The 18,987-nt window shown below is 34.0% G+C and overlaps 2 protein-coding genes across 3 annotated transcripts in view; one reads left to right on the forward strand and one right to left on the reverse strand.

Moving 5' to 3' along the window:
- On the forward strand, window positions 5,657-12,630 carry LOC107614176 (amino acid permease 4). Its single transcript, XM_016316408.2, has 6 exons — window positions 5,657-5,918; window positions 6,396-6,629; window positions 7,564-7,657; window positions 10,774-10,988; window positions 11,086-11,219; window positions 11,786-12,630. Exons 1-6 carry the CDS (start codon window positions 5,822-5,824, stop codon window positions 12,419-12,421), a joined length of 1,410 nt encoding a protein of 469 aa, XP_016171894.1. The 5' UTR covers window positions 5,657-5,821; the 3' UTR covers window positions 12,422-12,630.
- LOC107612950 (auxilin-related protein 2) overlaps window positions 14,646-18,987 on the reverse strand; it is a 10,152-nt gene continuing 5,810 nt past the window's right edge. The window contains exons 8-9 of one of the 2 annotated variants that reach the window (XM_021110101.1): window positions 17,632-17,711; window positions 14,646-14,727 (exon numbers count right to left, since the gene is read on the reverse strand). In XM_021110101.1, the coding sequence (XP_020965760.1) occupies window positions 14,661-14,727; window positions 17,632-17,711 (147 nt within the window). In that variant the 3' untranslated portion in view covers window positions 14,646-14,660. Of the gene's footprint in view, window positions 14,728-17,631; window positions 17,712-17,988; window positions 18,411-18,987 lie in introns of those variants that run through there. The other variant, XM_016314747.2, reaches the window with a different exon arrangement.

The raw sequence follows: 18,987 nt of genomic DNA on the forward strand, positions 1-18,987 counted from the left end.
TCTGTTTATTTGTCTGTGAAAATGCATGATGGAATTGGAGGTATGGAGGAATAGTAGTATAGGACTTAGATTTAAGGTTAAGTTAAGTTAGGATTAAATATTTATAGGAAACCACTTTTTATGGCTTCTGTTTAATACTTTAAGCTCTACAATCTGAGTGTCGGCGTTCTAGGATTGCCTCTGGCATTCCCAAGACCTTATATATTATGTGTGTGGCACCTTTACCATACTGAGAACCTCCGGTTCTCATTCCATACTATGTTGTTGTTTTTCAGATGTAGGTCGGGAGCCATCTCGTTAGGCGTCTGGACTCTTAAAGCGGAGGGGTTACTGGATAGTGTTGTTGTATAGTTTTGTTGTACAGTGATGTATATATATGTACTTAGCTTTCTCTCCGCATAACTTGTTCTTTTTGATCCTCTTAGAGGTTTATGGAGAGGCAGGATTGTGTGTATGTACTTTTGGGTTTCGGATATGTATGTATATATGTGTAAATATTCTCCGGCCAGTCTTGACTTCGCAGGCTAAGTTAGGAGCTTGTTATTTTGTATCTTTAGCACTCTATTCCTACTATTGTTATCTTATGTTTGACAGTTACAGTTTTCTTAGCATGCAAGTTAACTCGTTCCTTGAGCGTTGCGCTTTTATCTCGCGATTTTTATTTTCCCTATCCTTCAAGGCTCCTAGCATATTATAACTCTTCTGCTATTATATGTACTTATTTTATTTTAGAGGTCGTAATACCACATCACCTCTGTTTTACGACTTAAGCGTAAAGCTTTGTGTGGTAGGGTGTTACAAAAGCAGCCCCAGACATCTTCTACTATAACGCTTTGTTCAATTCATCAAAAATAAATTCTAGAACGAAGAGTTTTACTTTTGCAAAAAGCAAGATAGAGACATTGAAATACCAGTGACATTGTTTTTCCAAAGAGACTCCAATTTTTCTCTATCTGATTATGCTAGAATGATTAACAGAAGAATAAATTTTCAAATTAGCACGCGCAGCACACTGCATTGTTGTAATACTCTCTAAATAGAAATTGTCATAGAATAGAATAAAGAGGAGAATTCTATATATCTCATACCTCATCATCACTATCACAATCATACTCACCTTCGAACTGAAAAGTGAGAGCGAGTTAGAGAATGAGAAAGAACAGGTTAATATTGTAAATTCATTCCGGCAAGTTATGATCAGATAATTAAAGAGTAGCATGAAGGTCAAGTTATGACTAGGTAAACCAATCTATCAATAATTATTTCATGATATCCATGGTAAATGCATGCTATTTAGCATGTAATTTAATCCATAATAATCAGTTTATCCCAAGAAAGTAATCCAGCTTCCGCAAGAATAACACTAATTAGGGGTGTGCATGGATCGGATCGTATCCGCAGATCCGCAGTAAATATCCGCATCCGATCCAAAAATTGCGGATACGATCCGATCCGCACCCTTTGCGGATCGGATCGCGGATATTTGCTCTACATCCGCGTATCCGATCCACGGATCCGCAGATCCGCACAATAATAATTAAAAAATAAATAAATATATATATGTTTGGTATTATATTTACTTGTTTGTATGTTTTAGTTAATAATTATTATTCATATATTGTATTATTTTATTTGGCACTAAAAAGTGCGGATATCATATCCGATTGATAGAAATTATGTGGATCGGATCGAATTTTCGGCCATATCCGATCCGATCCGATCCGCGGACACCCCTAACACTAATAACAACTACCAAACCTGCTGGTACTTGGTTTCCAATTAGAGAATAACACTAATAACAACTAACAAACCCTAACAAAGCAAGATGCAAAATAATAAAGCAAAATTCAAAATAAAAAAGTAAACTCTAACATAGTAAGAGCAGAAATTACACAAGATTGTAAAACCCCAAATATCAGAACAATAAATCCTCAACAAAATTGCAAAACCAGAAAATTCATACACACCATTGATCTCTATTCAGTGCTTATGTCTCGGTTCATCGTCACTACCATCTCAGTTCTCCATCGCGGTTCGTCATCACCAAGGCCAACTTGTCGTTCTTCACTGTTTTTCGTCACTGAGAACAAAGAATGAGCAGTTTTGACCGCGACCAACTGAGTGGTTACGAGAGGGATAGAGAGATTCTGAGACATTAGAATGTGGAGCTGGAGTGGTGAGTGGTTCTGGTCACATCTTTGCATCTCCACCCCATATCAGTCACCATCACATCTCTTTCTCGCGGCCACAGCTTAATTCCCATCGCAGCTCGCCTCGCCTCCTCTATTCTGTTGCTCTTTACTGGTCGTGGTTCCGTTACTCAATGCCTCCCTGCCATTAGCCATCGTCTGTCCAGTGCCAACGCCGTAAATGAGTGTTTGGGTTTAGAGATAAAAGGGCAAGGGTTTCAAGAGGATTAAAAGGGGAAAAGGATTTTTACTTTTTAGAGACATCATAATGGTTTCAGAGAATTAGAAGGGGGAAGGGAGAGGGAAAGGGTTTTGCAAGATTAAGGATAAAGAAGGGGTTTCACGGGTTTGTTAAAATGAAGGGCGAAAACGGCAAACAAGAACTGAAGAAGGTAAACTCTGATCTCTAAATGAAGGAGAAGGGTGCGTGTTTATGAAAAGGAAAAATTCGTAAAGGTTATAGCACGTTTATATTAGGAGACGCTTTGTAAGCATACCCAAAACATAGACTACTCCTGAAAAGCGCTCTCTTTAATGGAAAAAATGTATTTATAGATATTAAGATAAGGCTACACTTTTCAAATGTACTTATTGATTAATATTTGTCGTAAATAAAAAACGTCAAGTTTACAACTATGGCAACAATTAGATTCAAAATAAAAAAGAGGGAAAAATAGTATTATAATTTATACATGGAGGTTTTGGATTTAGTTGTTGGATATAGTGGTAAGATAGACATCAAACTTGTAGAATAAAACATGAGGTGCCGGCCAAATACATGCAGGACACAAAAATCATGCCATATAATAAGAATTTTTTTTAAAATTACGAGTGAAACGCAAATTCACAATTTTTTAAATGAGTATAGGAAGATTATGTCATTTGAGCTATAGCTCGTTGGTACCATATAATAAAAATATTGCTACAATAATTTCCAAAAAGAAAGAAATGCTTTTTAATGAACTAAAACAAAGAAAAGCATAAGCATATGAATTGGTCATGCATGTCAATTGATTTTTCCTAGGTTTGAGTAACAACAACGTATTAAAGATTCACAAAAGGGACTCGTACTTGAAGTTTCAAACTTCTAGGTCCTAACTCCTAAGAGAGTTTTTGTATTCCGAATATAACCTTGATTAGGGTTTCATACTACTTGAACAAAATGACAGCGTTACTATATAACCCTACAATAATGATAAAATAATTTGGTAGACTTTTGTGAATTTGTAGGTTATATATGCATTTTTTAAGTAAATTAAAATCGTTAAAAACATACAATGTTTAATTTCTCCAAAGTGTAGTTTTTCAAAAATCCTTACACTTGAATTAAACAAAAATATAATGTAAGAAGATGGGAAATTAGTTGTTCGGTCCCTTAAAAAGTAAATGTAATAGTGGAAAACATGAGAGAAAGAGTAGTGAAAGAATAAACATGGACAATACATTAAAAGAAAATGTTTTATAAATGGTAACTCATAAAAATGTTTAGTCGAGGTTTAAATTGCTACAATAGAAGAAAATCCCCCCTCCCAAAAAAAAAAAAGACTATATATAAATATTTTTGTAATTAAATTTAATTAAGTTGGTACAATTTATTGATATGGCATAAAAAAATTTACACATAGTATAAAAAATTTTATCTATAGCACAGATATTTTGTTAATTAGATGGGTCAATTGTGATCTTTTAAATATTTCTATGCTGTATATATTTTGTTATTTGAGTATCAATATTTTTGGACATGTAGTCCGTCAAAATTTTTTGTATTGTGTATTTTTCTGTGTCGTGCACCAAAATTTTTGTGCTATTCATCAAAATTTTTATGATGTGAATTAAAATTGATGTTTTCTAATTTTCTAAACATATATAAGAGAATAAGAAGCTAAGACGAAGAAGACGATAATGACGATGTTGTTGAAGAAGAAATGCAAAAAGGAAGATGCTCGAAGACGACAACAACTACATTCGAAAAAGAACCACACATATCGTTAGCGAAAAGAGACTTGTTCTATGGTTAGACTTTGTGTGTGTTTTGATGTAGGTATGATGAATCTTTGACTAATAGATAGATTTCATTCTTTCGATGAACCCAATATAAATATTGAGTTTGCAGAGGATAAGAATCCTATGCAAATCTTTGAGTCCATGTTGGTTTTATTGTAGAAAGAAAATCTACATATTCTTAATCTCCATAGTTTACATAGTTTAATTCAGAGAGGATACATTCTCAAACAATAGATGAGTGAATCGAAATTTGTGAATAGTTTGACGAAGGTTTAGAATGAAGGTAAGGAAGTGAGAAGAAATAATGAATTTTCTTATAATGAGGTGGAAAAAGTATATGAATGGCAATTTATAGAGATAATAGAAGACAAAGAAGACAGTTTACCTAAAATATTTTGTATAAAAAAGGGAATAGAATGAAAAAAATGACCCAAATGACTCTTAGGTATGTACAGATTGTATTAGAAAAATTTAATCCGCGTTTAAGTAAAATGTCCAATCTGAATCGTCACTTTACAAACCTTATAAAATTTTTTATATTTGGAATTTAAAAATAGCTATTAGACAAAATTTATAGTGAATTTAGTTTTAAAACGAACTTTGAACGAAGTCATTCGTATAACTACAACTTGAGATATTCACGAAATATTGCTAGTATATGAGGCTGGTTGGTTATAATAGTGTGATTTTTTACTATAACCTTCTAATAAATTACCTAATTAAATATGAATTTGATTTTGTATTAAACTCAAAGAATAAAGATATTTTTCTTATCCTTTTATGTAGCTAAAGACTATTCAAATTCAATAAATATAAAATTAGTTATGACTATATTCTAAAAGGTTGAAGATTATTTATTGTTGGTTAGGATCTATTTTCATATTTTTTAAATTTTAAATTAGATATGTTAGTGTTTTTAGTATATTATCTTCTAATATTTTATCATGAAATTAAAATTCAAATTACTATGAATTTAATTAATGAATTAGTTATTGCCAATGAGTTATAGCTCAAATGGCATAGTTTCCGCATACTCAATTAAGAGGTTGCGGTTTCGAGTCTTATATTTTGATAAAAAAAAATTAATGAATTAGTTATTGAATAATAAATATGATAAAGAAAAATATTATACATCTTTAATAACAATTACTCTCCTAATTTAAATAAATTAAAAATATCAACTTATTTTCTCGAAATATCTAATAATACCTTTAATTAACTTAGTTGAATAAATATTAATTACACGTGTTCATTTATTAAAAAATATTTTTTATTTATTAATACAATTTTAAATCCCATTAAAATTCATTTATATACTTTTTTAAACACATCTCTATTATTTTATTTGAAAAATTATTTAAAAATTAAAAGAAAAATGAGTAGATAAATATATATTCAACAAATTTGGCACATGTGTTGTTAGTCACCAAAAAAAAATTGAAACATGTGTCAATCCTTGACCTTTTTTATTCAAAGCGCCATAATTATTGCTCCTATTTAATTCAACGAACCAAACCCTTTTTTCGCATTGCATCTTTTATTTGTGAAATTTTGAATGCAACTTATTAGTTGCAACTTGCAAGGCTGAAAACTCATATTTGGTGTCTCCAACGAATAACACACCAAAGATGATTGATGAAAACGCTTCCGCCGCCGCAACAACCACCGTTAGCCACCATCACGATGCCTCACTTTACGACGACGACGGCCGCCCGAAACGAAGAGGTAACAATACAAATTAATCCAATCCATGTATGTATGTTATTATAATGTTATCACAATCTCTTCCTTTTCTTTCTCATTTTAGTTTTATCAACGGAGATGAATAAAAAAAAATTGAATTCAAGTCTTTTATGATTTTCTTGTAATCAGTTCTATTTTATTTTCTCGAGTTCTTTTTTTTTTTTTTAAATTGAATTTTAGTTTGGGATTTGCTAGCGGCTCTCAAATTTTCCAGATTTTTCCGGAAATAAAAAATTGAAACAATATTTACTTAATAAATATTAAACACACATTATTCATATAGTTCAATAAATGTACCTTGAAAATAACGAAATACAGCTGTGTTATTTAGATAACACTAGGCTAAGAATAATTGAAGTTGTCCTTCATTATATATGAAGAGATTTTCAATGGGGTTTTATTAATTATTATTTAAATGGAATAATTTGTTATGATAATATATATTTTTTTTTGGTGTAGGAACTGTGTGGACGACAAGTTCTCATATAATAACAGCAGTGATTGGATCTGGAGTTTTGTCGTTAGCATGGTCGATAGCACAATTAGGTTGGATTGCTGGCCCTATTGTTATGATCTTCTTCAGTCTCGTCACGTTGTATACTTCATATTTTCTTGCTGATTCTTACCGTGTTGGAGACCCTGTTACTGGCAAGAGGAGTTACACTTACATGGAAGCCATTGGCAATATTCTCGGTAAGTAATACAAACAAAACTAATTATACATGGTAGCTAAATTATGAGTTTACAGGGAGATGACAGTTAAGATATTGATAAATATTATATTAAATATGTTAAATTTTATTATCTTTGTATGAAGATAAGAATAGTCAATGTTAGATATATTAATACGGGTATTTTATAATGTGATATTATATGACTGTTATTTTGTCTCTTATTATTTGATATCATTGAAAGAGGCGTGTTCTTTATTTGTTAACGTACCGCGTGCATTTAAAATTCAGTTTCAATTTAACACGTTTGTAGATTTAGTTAGTTATTTACTAGAGAAACATCCGTGTGATAAAAGGAAAAGAAAATCTTAATAAGAGAATATAAGGAAAAAAAAAAGATAAAATGAAAATAATAAATGCGATTAAATCTGTAACCTGTAAAATTTGTATATTATATACATGAAGGATTTGAGTTCTTTATGTTATATTTATGAAATCGTATAATGATTTACAAGCAGAATCTTCTTCAATCTGGAGATGTATGTTGAGGAGATATAGATGATCTTATATTTTTTTTTTAAACCAAAAGATATGAGACTCGAATCCGTAACTTCTTAATTGAGTACGGGGAGACTATGCCATTTGAGCTATAACTCATTGGCTTATATTTGTTTATTTGCTCTTTTTGTTAATTTTTTTTTTACCAAAAATAAGAGACTCGAACCGTAACTTCTTAAATATTTTGCTCTTTTTGTTAATTGCAATCACATATTCACGTAACATTAAAAATTAAATGGCACATGAAAGTTGAAGATGTATTATTTTAATATTTTTCTTATGATAGATTTTACATATAGTAGAGTATATCACTTTCCGTATAAAGTATTATGATTTAATCAATAAGAGAGNNNAATATTTCCATAAATAATATTGGATATGCTATAATTGTTTTGCAGGAGGAAAAAATTTCATTTTTTGTGGAATAATGCAATATACAAATCTTTATGGAACTGCAATTGGATATACAATTGGCGCCGCTATGAGTATGATGTGAGTTTCAGTTAAACCTAACTTTCATCTTTGAAATGTTTAAAATTTTGAAACTGATTTTCGATGTGGTCAATAATAAATGTATTCAGAATTTTTTAAATAAATAAAATAAAATGAATATTTATGCATTTGTGCGTTTGTCTCAATAAGTATTTATTTGTACAGACACAAATTAAAAATTAATGTAATTAATACAAACTATGAAACATGTTTTTTTTTTTTGAAACAAAGGAAGTTAAACACATTAAAGTGGAGCAAATAAAAGAAAAAAGAAGACACATAACTAGCTACTAACAAATAAACCAACCCCTACTATCCCTAGTACTCTCATCCTCCCCCAGGATCACCACCACTCCATTCCGTGTAGCTCATCAACGTCCTTGTGTGTATGACCTCCAGGCTTGCTCTTGCATTCTTGAAGATTCGTGCATTCCGTTCCAACCAAATGTTCCAAATCACTGCAAAGAACACTGACATCCACATCTTCTTCCCCTGTTGTCTATTATGCATTCCATGCCAACTCTCAAACATTTCTTTAACAGTTCCGGGAATCACCCACTCCCTTCCTAGTAACCTCAGCCACTTGCACCACACCTGCCATGTTACCTCACACCTAAGGAATAAATGCTCAACAAACATATTCCTGTCGATATAAATCCTTGTAGAACCCTCTAATCGCACCTTTTATTCTCGCCTGATTCCGCACAAGTCTTCCATGTAACATCAGAGCATCAATCCTGTTATTCCGTCTTCTGGCCGAAGCAATGTTATGAAAGTATCTGGTATTCCTATCCATGTTTGCAGCATGTTTAGACCGAGACATCTGTTTCCAGTGCATTTCCTTTCTAATATACCATTTTGAACAAAAGCTCACAAGCGCCTTCCTTCTAGCCTCCGTTGTACCATCATAAACTCCATCACTGACTGAATTGTCCAGCTTGGTGAGCTCAAATCCGGTACAACCGTATCCTTTTTGAATTTCAAAAAGGCAACGTCCACATCATTCAAAAACACATCAGAGATTACTATTCTGTCCTCACCATGCTCAGCCTCCGTAGGCCTACCAGTAACCAGTTCCGCCGCCAGGTCCCAACTACCCTCCCCCTTCTTCATGGCCGTGCCAGCGGTGCCAGAAACTTCATTCTTCGCATAGACACTTCTGCTTCTCCCCATGCTGACCGCACCGCCCTCCTGTGGTTCTACCTCCTTCACAAAGATCTCAAACACCGTCTTCCCAACAACAATTTGCATCCATTCTCGGATTACATCGAATACCCCCGTCTCAACTTGAATCCTCCCTGCTTCAAACGATGCTCCTTCCCCCGTCATTACATCACACTGGACCACGTTGCCCCACTGCCCTCCTATTCTCTTGAACGTTTCCGGCGCCCATGCATGTAAAGGAATTCCGTAGCACTCCAGCCACGCTCGTCGAGTAATACACCGTTCCGATTCCTCCCAACGCGAGATCCTATGGAATACTTGCAACAAATTATCCATCTTGAATGTAAACACTCCCTCCGCATGCTGCACAGTATCAAATATTACCAGCACTTTGCACGGCCCGATCTCCCTAACATCCACAATGTTGGGCAGATTTTTAGACACCACCGTCTTCACTGATCTGAGGTCCACTGGGTGTAACGTGTGCCCCACTAAACTCCTCGCCAACCATTCCATATTTGCTTCGACTACCGGCACATCAATTCTTTTCACAGGTCCATTCCCCTCTGTGGCATTCTTATGGTCTCGCACTGGCTGTTCCTTCATAGCTTTGGCCGCAGCCACCCCATTCCCCTGATAAGAATCCACTGCTTCACCGCCATTGGGACTTGTTATTTCCTTCCGCACTGTGCCACCCATCTGAAACTGTCTTCGATACTTAGCTTCCCCGACGGTAATTACCTTCCCCCGTAATCTCCACTGGTTCATTTCTGCAATCGCCTTGAGAGCGCCCCCTTTTGTCGTGTACCGAACAAAGGCAAATAAATAGATCACACCACTCTTTCGTTTCCGGCCAAGATATATGTCGTTAATTCTTCCCGTCCAACAAAGTAAGTGATACAGCTCCCTCCTTGAGATATCAGCCGGTAGATTATCCACAAACACAGAGAATGAATCATTTTCCAAACGATGATATGCCTCCCGATTCCAAATTCTAGGATCCTTTGGTGTTAACTGTACTCCTCTTGTACTACCCCTGGAGTACTCACCTCTCACAGCCTCTCTGCCTCCCATTTCAGTTATTGGCTATCAGCTAGGGTTTCCATATCAGCTAGGGTGTTAACTATGAAACATGTTAAGCTACTAAAATTAGGAATTATCTAATAATAAGGGGTTTGTGTAATAGATTGAGACCCTAATTTCAAATTTTATCATTGTTAATGTATCAAAGAAAATCAACGAAGAAGGTTGAATGATAATTATAAAAAGAGATTCCTTTTAATAATTTAATATTGATGTATTATGGCAATGAGTGTTAAGTTGAAGTAATTTGGCTTCTTTTTTTAATAAATTTAAAATTTTTCTGGATAAAAAATTTGAATGTTGAGCTTTATTTAAAAAAAAAAATTTTCTCATAGTAGACCAATTCGGTCAACTCAACTTAACTTGTCATATTTTACTACATTTTGGATAATTAGCCTAATTTGTTTTTTGTTTTTTGTTTTTGTTTTTTTGTTTTTTTTACCAAAGATAGGAGACTCGAACCCTCAATCTCTTAATTGAGTATGGGAAGACTATGCCATTTGAGCTATTACTCATTGGCTAGCCTAATTTGTGTTTACATTTGTTAGTCAATAATATCTAATCAAGTATTCTTATCTGTATTAATAGCACCTAAAAATTAAACTCTTGAATAATACTAGTCAAATAAATAAATAAATAAATATAAACTAGTTAAAAGAAAATTCAATTATATATTGTCTTGTTATTAAAATTATTTAAATCTTAGTATAACTATTTATAACTTATTAAAAAAATAAAGAGAGAGAGAATTAGTGTAAAATACTTTATACTTGTATGCATTGAAATTAATCTAATTTTTTATGCAATTTCTATGATTGACAATTAATTATGTTTGAAATTGATTAAAATTTTTTGGCTTTGGTTGGCAGGGCAATCGCAAAGACAGATTGCATACATTCTTCTCATGGAAAAAACTCATGTCATGTTTCTGGCAATTGGTACATAATATGGTTTGGGATAATCCAACTTGTATTTTCTCAAATTCCTAATTTTCATAAAATGGGATTGCTCTCAATACTTGCTTCAGTCATGTCCTTCACCTATTCCTTAATTAGTCTAGCCCTTGGAATTGCTCATGTTTCAGGTTATTTTTAATTTGTTTTTCTATTTAAATTTGCTTATGATCCGAAAACATCTAAAAATTATTGTCTAATATTTTGTTTGTTTGGATCTTAAAACAGAAAATGGTACTTTCAAGGGTACAATAGCAGGAGCTGAAGCAGAAACACAGGCCAAAAAAGTGTGGGCAATATTTCAAGCTCTTGGCAACATAGCCTTTGCATATTCTTATTCTAATATTCTCATTGAAATTCAGGTATATACCCTTTTTTCTATTTCCAAATCATTAGTTTTAAAATAAATGCCGCTCCATTAATACATTTGAAAAAAATGTATTTAGACACAACTGTATTCTAAATATATTAGTTATGCAAAAAAAAAAGTGTTATGTAAACAAAAGATCAGCTTTTGTATAGAATTTAGATTGTCTAAAGTAAAAAGACATATAAAGTGATAAAATAAAGGGTTAATTACTGTTGAATTTGTAACTCTTATCATATGTCAATTCCATTATCTTAATTTAACGGTGATTAATTCCTTACTTTATCATATACTATTTTTCTCATTTTGGATAAGTTTGATCTGTTTGTGTATAAATATATTTATTGTTTAATTTATTTTCGAAGTATATTTTATACTTTAATATATATTTTATATGAATAACTGATTTTTTATATATATCTAGTATGATTGTTATTCAATATACTAATTTGGTCAAACGAATTTATTTTAAAAAATAATAGAAAAGACTTTCTCTTTTTTTTTTCATACATAAATTAATTAGTATATAGTAATAATGATAATAATACACTGACTAAACAGGATACTATAAAATCTCCATTTGAAGTAAGAACAATGAAGATAGCTACAAATGTGAGTATTGCAACAACCACAGCATTCTATGTTCTTTGTGGGTGCATAGGTTACGGTGCATTTGGAAATTCAGCACCAGGGAACTTGCTCACGGCATTTGATAAGCCATTTTGGCTTATTGACATTGCAAATTTGGCACTAGTCATTCACCTTGTGGGAGCATACCAAGTTTATTCTCAACCCCTCTTTGCATTTGTTGAAGAACAGGCAACTAAAAGATGGGAAGTAAGTGGAAAAGAACACAAAATTCAAATCCCATTTTTACCCTTATACAACCTAAATACATTTAGACTAGTTTGGAGATCACTGTTTGTTGTGGTAACAACTTTTATAGCAATGTTGATTCCATTCTTTAATGACATATTGGGAGTGATTGGGGCACTAGGATTTTGGCCCTTAACAGTTTATTTTCCAGTAGAGATGTACATCAAACAAAAGAAGATGCCAAAATGGAGTGGGAGTTGGATTTTTTTGCAAAGTTTAAGTATGTTTTGTTTCTTAGTAACCGTTGCAGCTATGATTGGGTCCATAGTTGGTATCATAGTTGACCTTGACACATATAAACCATTCAGCGCAAGCTTGTAGCCAAAGTCCCTTCATCCTAGGGGTGCACAGACCCAGCCCGGCTCGAAGGCCCGGCCCGGTCCCGAATACTTTAGGGACTAATTTGGTGTGATTTCATCGGGTCTAGGGTCGGGTACGGATCTCAAAAATAGACCCGGTCATTATTTCGGGTCACCCGAAGTCGGCCCGGTGGCCCGGTCATCATACACAATTAATATTTTGTATTATTAGTGATAGATCATGACTATTCTTATGTGGAATTTAAGTATTGTAAACCTTAATATTTTGTGTTATTAGTCATTATAAGACTATAAATTAATGTTTTATGTTTAGAATGCATAAGACTTTAGACTAATACATAAGATTGTGTTATTTGTATTGATTTAAATATTTGGTATTATTAGACAATATTAGTATTGATTGTGGTTATGCTTTAATTTTGAAGAAGGGTTGGTTCTTATTATATTTTTCTAAGTGAATTTTACCATATTAACTAATAGTTGGAGTCTTGGAAATTTGAATTTTTTTTACATGTTAGCTTAAAAGAAGGTATCAACGTAATGTAATGTTAACGGCCCAGTTTTTACCCGGTTTTCACCCGATATAATTGTGGCCCGAAAGTGTATTGGTTTCATCGGGTCTAGGGTCGAGTTCGGGTCTAATAAATAGACCCGGTGTATATTTCGGGCCAGATCTGGGTCACATCAAACCCGGCTTCACCCGACCCATGTGCACCCCTACTTCATCCAACCTTCTATGTTAGTTACTTGCCAGTTTTATTTTTCAGTAGTTTATTCATTCACTAGTGTAATTAATTAATACTTTTTTTTTATCACTTTTCATTCTTACTTCAATTTCTTCTTTCTTATTTTGTTTTGATTATTTATTTATTTTGATTTAGTCATTTTCCTTTTTCATAAGATACTGAATAAAGTCTATTATAGGAAGAATTAAATTTGACACAGTTTGACAAGTTAGTAATGTTTAAATAGTAATAATCAAAATTACTTTTAAACATGTAATTACCAAAATGGACTACTTAAAATGTTATTTTATCTTATCTTATCTTTTTTATTTTGTTCCATTGCTATGGTAATTATTATTACTTCTTATTTCATTATTTCTAGGTGATGCATACAAAAAGTGGATTTTTTTTTCATTTTCTAATTTTCAAGTAATAAAATTAAACTTAAAGAATACACATAATTTAATTTATGAGATAAGGGACATAACGAAATTCAATAAATTGACAACAACATAATCCTAACGAATAATTGAAATACTACTCATTATGCATGAATGCTTCAAATCAGCATGATAATTGTTATTAGGACTAGAAGTGAATAAAAACTCATGACCCATCTTAAGTTTAAAGTTGAATTTGAGGTCAAATATTAAATTAATACACATATTATGTATTTATATTTTTTATTTATTAATAATTAATAACATATAATTTTATACATATACATAATTATAACGCTCACATTTGTTAAATATACGAGTACATTATTTTTTATTTAATCCATATATCCGCGACGTTTTATCCGAATTCAATTTGAAAATTGCAAATATTGATCCGATCCGCAATATTATCGGATCAAATCTAATCTGACCGTTCTGCACACTAATAAGATCGGATTACGAATTTTAAGTAGGTATTTACATATCTGCAGATCCACAAAAAGGAATAAGTAAATATTCTTTTTAGATTTTATTTCAACTAATAATTATCATATATGTTGTATTATTTTATTTTTATTATTTAAGAAAATATGTTTAATAATATTTTTAGAGTAAACATGTTTAAAAGAGTGAAAAAAAAAATTTATTTGTATTGTTTAGTAAAAATGAGCTTTTAAAAAAAATGTTTTTTTTTTTGCGGATATATTCGATACCATATCCGACTCAATCTACAAATGTGTGAATCAAATTCAAGATTAAAAATCGTAGATATTAGATCCGATGATTTTAATACATATCAGATCGAAATTTTGGCCATATTTAATCCGATCGGATTCACATTCACCCCCTAAACTCTAGAAATGGACTAGACTATTAATGTGTTGAGTCGTAAGCTGAACCCGAGCTTGACTTAGCTTGGCTCAATTCCCATCCAAATTGCTACTAGGATCATTGCTTTCAACTGTGAAATTATCTTCAATACTAATAAATTTCCTATTTGTAAATGTAAAGGAGATTGAAATTTAAATTCAAAGAGCCGAAAAATAAAATAAATGTCTTATAAATACCTTATAACTTATTCATGATCAATTACGAAATTCTGACGGACCGAAAAACCCATCATCATCAAAGATTGTAACTTCCTATGCCAATCAAAACATGCACTGAGAAGTGACCAAGCCAATTGATTGAGGTAAATATCAAATCGGTATTCAAAAGATTCTGGCGCTGATAAAATAGTATCTGATTTTTGTTATTGACAAAATAGTCCCTAAAAGATTTTAAAATTTGACAAGCGTGTCCTCGAGCTCGCCGAAGTAAATCTCCGACAAACACAATGCTGACATGGCCACCGTATTTTGGTGACCTAGCAAACCACCTCTCAAACCCTAATCCCTCCCTCCCCAACGCAGACTCCCCCTCCATCTCCCTCCCCATCGCAGCCCTCCCCCTACCCAACGCAACCCCCTCCCCCTCCCTCCCATCGCAACCCCCTTTTCTCTTCCTCCCATCGCAGCCCCCTAACGCACACTCTCCCTTCCCTTTTCCTCTCCATCGCAGCCCACTTTTCTCTTCCTCTCATCGCAGATCATATAAAAACACCGATAGAAAAAGAAGAAAAAAATCCAGTTACAAACCCCCCTTCCCCCTTCCCTTTCCTTTCCCATCGCAGATCATATAAAGACACAGATAGAGACACGCACAACAGAACACAATATCACAATTCAAATTACAATCTACCAATACCATTTGTATTTCTTTCCAAATATATTACACTATTCCATCAATTACATTAAAAAAAGAAGAAAAAGAAAAAATCCACCTACAAACCTCCTAAATTTCTTACCAAAATGATCATGTAAAACACTCTTATCAATCCCTTGGTGATGGTAACTAGGGATGTCAATGGGGCAGGGCAGGGGCGGGGGATGCCTCCCTACTCCCCATCTCTGCCTTCAGATTTGCTCTCCATCCCCGTCCCCATTCCCCGCTGTGGGGGAATATTGCTCCCCATCTCCATTCTCCACAGGGTCTTATTCTCCGCGGGACCCCATTCCCTATCTATCTGATAGTTCTAACTAATTATTAATTTTCATATGATTAGAGCTGCAAGTATCCATCATATACAAAAACAGTAAGATTTTATACAAAAAGTCTAAATGACACGATGGTGACTTTTTTCGAAATGACGCAGTGGGGAATGCAACGACGAGCCAAAGGACAAAGCAGTGGATAAGGTGGGAGACGCGGCAATAGAGAGGAGAATAGACACAACGACAGAGTTACGAAAAGAAACACCGCAAATAGAAAGCACGACGCGGTGAGGGTGATGGTACGGTGAGGTGTGACGATGCGGTGAGAAGGGAGAGTGGCGAGGGGTGGCTGCAGAGAGATTGGATGGAGTATGAATAGTGTTAGGGATCTCTGAATTGAAGAAGAGTTATGTAAATAAAGATTAGAAGTTTTGAGTTTCTATATCTATGTGTGTGTGAAATGTGTGTGTGTGTGTGTGTGTGTGTGTGAAATGACTAAAATACATATATAAGAAATAAACTATTAAGGATAACTTAGTAAATTTATAAATTTCAGAGAATAACGAGGACGGGGCAGGGATCCCCACTCAGGTCCCCGCGCTTGCCTTGGGGGAATTTTGTCCCTCATCTCTATCCCCGCGGGAAAAATTTCCCATAGTCGGATCCCCATTTGGGATAGTCCTTGCAAGGATCCCCGCGTCTCGGGGAGTTTTGCCATCCCTAATGGTAACTCTTGCAAACATAGTAGAAAACGTTCTGCGCCAACAATCCCACCAAATTCATATTGACCAACACACCCACAATACCCGTGAAAAACTACATAAACGAGTTTTGTGTATCAATTGCTATAATAAGCAAAACCAAGAAAATCACGAAGACAAAGTTATAGATGAACATCAAAAGCGTGACCCAGAGGTAAGTAATGAACAAACGCGTGAAGACTTTGGGAATTGCGGAGATGGTGGAGGAAAAGGAGACAGCTTTGTTGGTGTAGAGGGAAGCGACGGTGAAGACGGCGGTGGCGGTGGAGAGGAGAGAGAAGGCGAAGAGGAAGAGAAGGTAGTAGAACTAGATTATGAGAAGAAGGGTCCATTCATGGTTAGCTTAGGAAGAGTCTTGATAAGGGTTCTAGAGCTGAGCGAGGAGTGCGTGTGTGAAGAGTGAGTGTGCAAGGATTGCGAATGAGGGATTTGGATCCTCTAAAGTTTGAATTTCACTTTAGAGGATAAAGTTTGATCTCTCACCTTTGAATGGTTTTTCTCTCATATTTTCTCTTGGTCCCACTTATGAAATAAATGGTGAGAGATCAAACTTTACCTTCTAAAGTGAAATTCAAACTTTAGAGGATCTAAATCTGCGAATGAGAGAGGGAAAATTAGGGTTGGGGTTATAAGGTAGAATGTTTTCGGTGATCTCTTTAGAATTGAGATTGATTCTCTCAAGATTTATGGGATGTTCAGGAATTACAGTTCCTCTGGTGCTAGATCCATTATTCCTTCTTCTTCTTCTTCTTCTCAGATTCTCGTTCTGTTTTCTCTGCTCTGAGAAAGAGAAAGAATTGAAAGCTTTGGTTTGTGGTTGCTATGAAAGGATGAAATTTTGAGGTATTAGATTTTTGTTCTTTTTCATTGCAGAAATGAGATGAGATGAGATGTTATGAGAGGGAGGGAGAGGGAAGGGGGATGCGATGGGGAGGGAAAAGGGAAGGGAAAGGGGGCTACGATGAGGGAGTGCTCCGGCAAACTCGGAAACACGCTTGTCAAATTTTAAAATCTTTTAGAGACTATTTTGTCAATAACAAAAGTCAGGTACCATTTTGTCAGCGCCAGAATCTTTCGGGTATCGATTTGGTATTTACCTCTACCGGTTAATATATACTAAGAGCAAGCCGAATTGGCTTGTTCGTTCTGACTTATATAATATACAGGCATGCAGCATGCTCTAAACAACCACAGATGACAAAAGGAATGCTAGGAGAGAAACATTTAACACAAACAGAAAATTAAAAGAAACCTGGTATAAAGTTCGAATAACCTTTCCCCATAGCAAGGATTAAAGGGAGATGCAGAATGGACACGCCCCTCATTTTTCCTCTGTTTGAGTCAATAGAAAAGATAAAGGATCATTTTTCACATTCCCTACCTTCTTTTCAACGTCCAAACAATGCATTAGAAAAACAATTCAATTTAAGTTTCCCAAAAGATGAAAGAAGAAGACAATGTCAGATCTAATGAAAATAAAACAATATAAGCGATTCCATAATCCAAAGGTAATTGAGTCATCAGAGTTCAAACCACGTCCAAACGACAAAGAACACTGTAGAACACGCTCAATGAATGGTAATGTTTTATGCAAAAGATCAATTTGACATTTTTCAACTCAATCATAATACACTGTATGACTGTAATGCATTTCCACATTCTGATATCAATCCACACGATGGTATAACATGTATTCAGTAGATCACTATATAACAAAAATATTTTACACAAACAAAACATGCCCCCGAGGAAGAATGTCCATGGCACCAAAGACTTAATCATTTTCCTGTGAAAACATTGGGGCTTCTTGAGGCTATGCAAGGAAAGCAATGTTTCTCCATCAATGCAATGCAATACAGCAGCTCAGAATTGAAACAACATGCTATAGGGAAGGGCACAGCTGAAGCAGGGTTTGTGGTCCTTTCTCAACAGATTAGGTTGATGAGCAGTGCAAACTACTAGGTTTGTGGTCCTTTTCTAATAAAGATGTTATTAGAAAAGCTCCTCTGAATTGAACTTATTCCATGCTTCCTGTTAAAATATTTCAAGTATTCAGGGGCAGGGGAAAAATTGAAGGCACCACAGCATTCTGGACTTGGGAAAAGAGAAATAATATACCAGAACGCTCATGTCAATTTTTTTCTTTTAAAAGAAAAAAAAATTGAAAATAGCAGATAAAAGATAGTCCTTTATCCACCAGACGTAGCGAGAAACCTCGTAAAAATTATAAAAAAAAGGGTAAAAGTTGTGAAGTGCAAACTATTAGAAATTTACATGTTAATGGTTTAAACGCGCTATGACATCATTCAATTTGTATGAACAATTAGTCGATTCCACCTAATATGACAAGGTGTTATGAATTTGATTTAGAATATTTTGAAGTTTGTGAATCCAATGGGCCACTCTGCCACCAGCAGAAGTACTTTTTCTTCAGCAGATTCGAACTTGAGACTATCAAAAAGGAGACAAGCTTGCCTACCAATTCCGCATGACATATATTAATAATTGTATTTTTTCTATTGTAATTTTTAAACAACTCAGCAATTTTCCTAGCCCAAAGACACGACCCCCAAAACAAAAAAAAATTAAAGACACCAGTAACCCCAAC

This window comes from Arachis ipaensis, chromosome B08 (genome assembly GCF_000816755.2).
Source record: "Arachis ipaensis cultivar K30076 chromosome B08, Araip1.1, whole genome shotgun sequence".
NCBI lineage: Eukaryota > Viridiplantae > Streptophyta > Magnoliopsida > Fabales > Fabaceae > Arachis > Arachis ipaensis.

Coding starts and splice junctions, on each gene's coding strand:
- LOC107614176 (XM_016316408.2), top strand. CDS start 5,822: ATGATTGATGAAAACGCTTCCGCCGCCGCAACAACCACCGTTAGCCAC. Junction 5,919..6,395: donor CGGCCGCCCGAAACGAAGAG/GTAACAATACAA, acceptor TTTTTGGTGTAG/GAACTGTGTGGACGACAAGT. Junction 7,658..10,773: donor GGCGCCGCTATGAGTATGAT/GTGAGTTTCAGT, acceptor TTTGGTTGGCAG/GGCAATCGCAAAGACAGATT.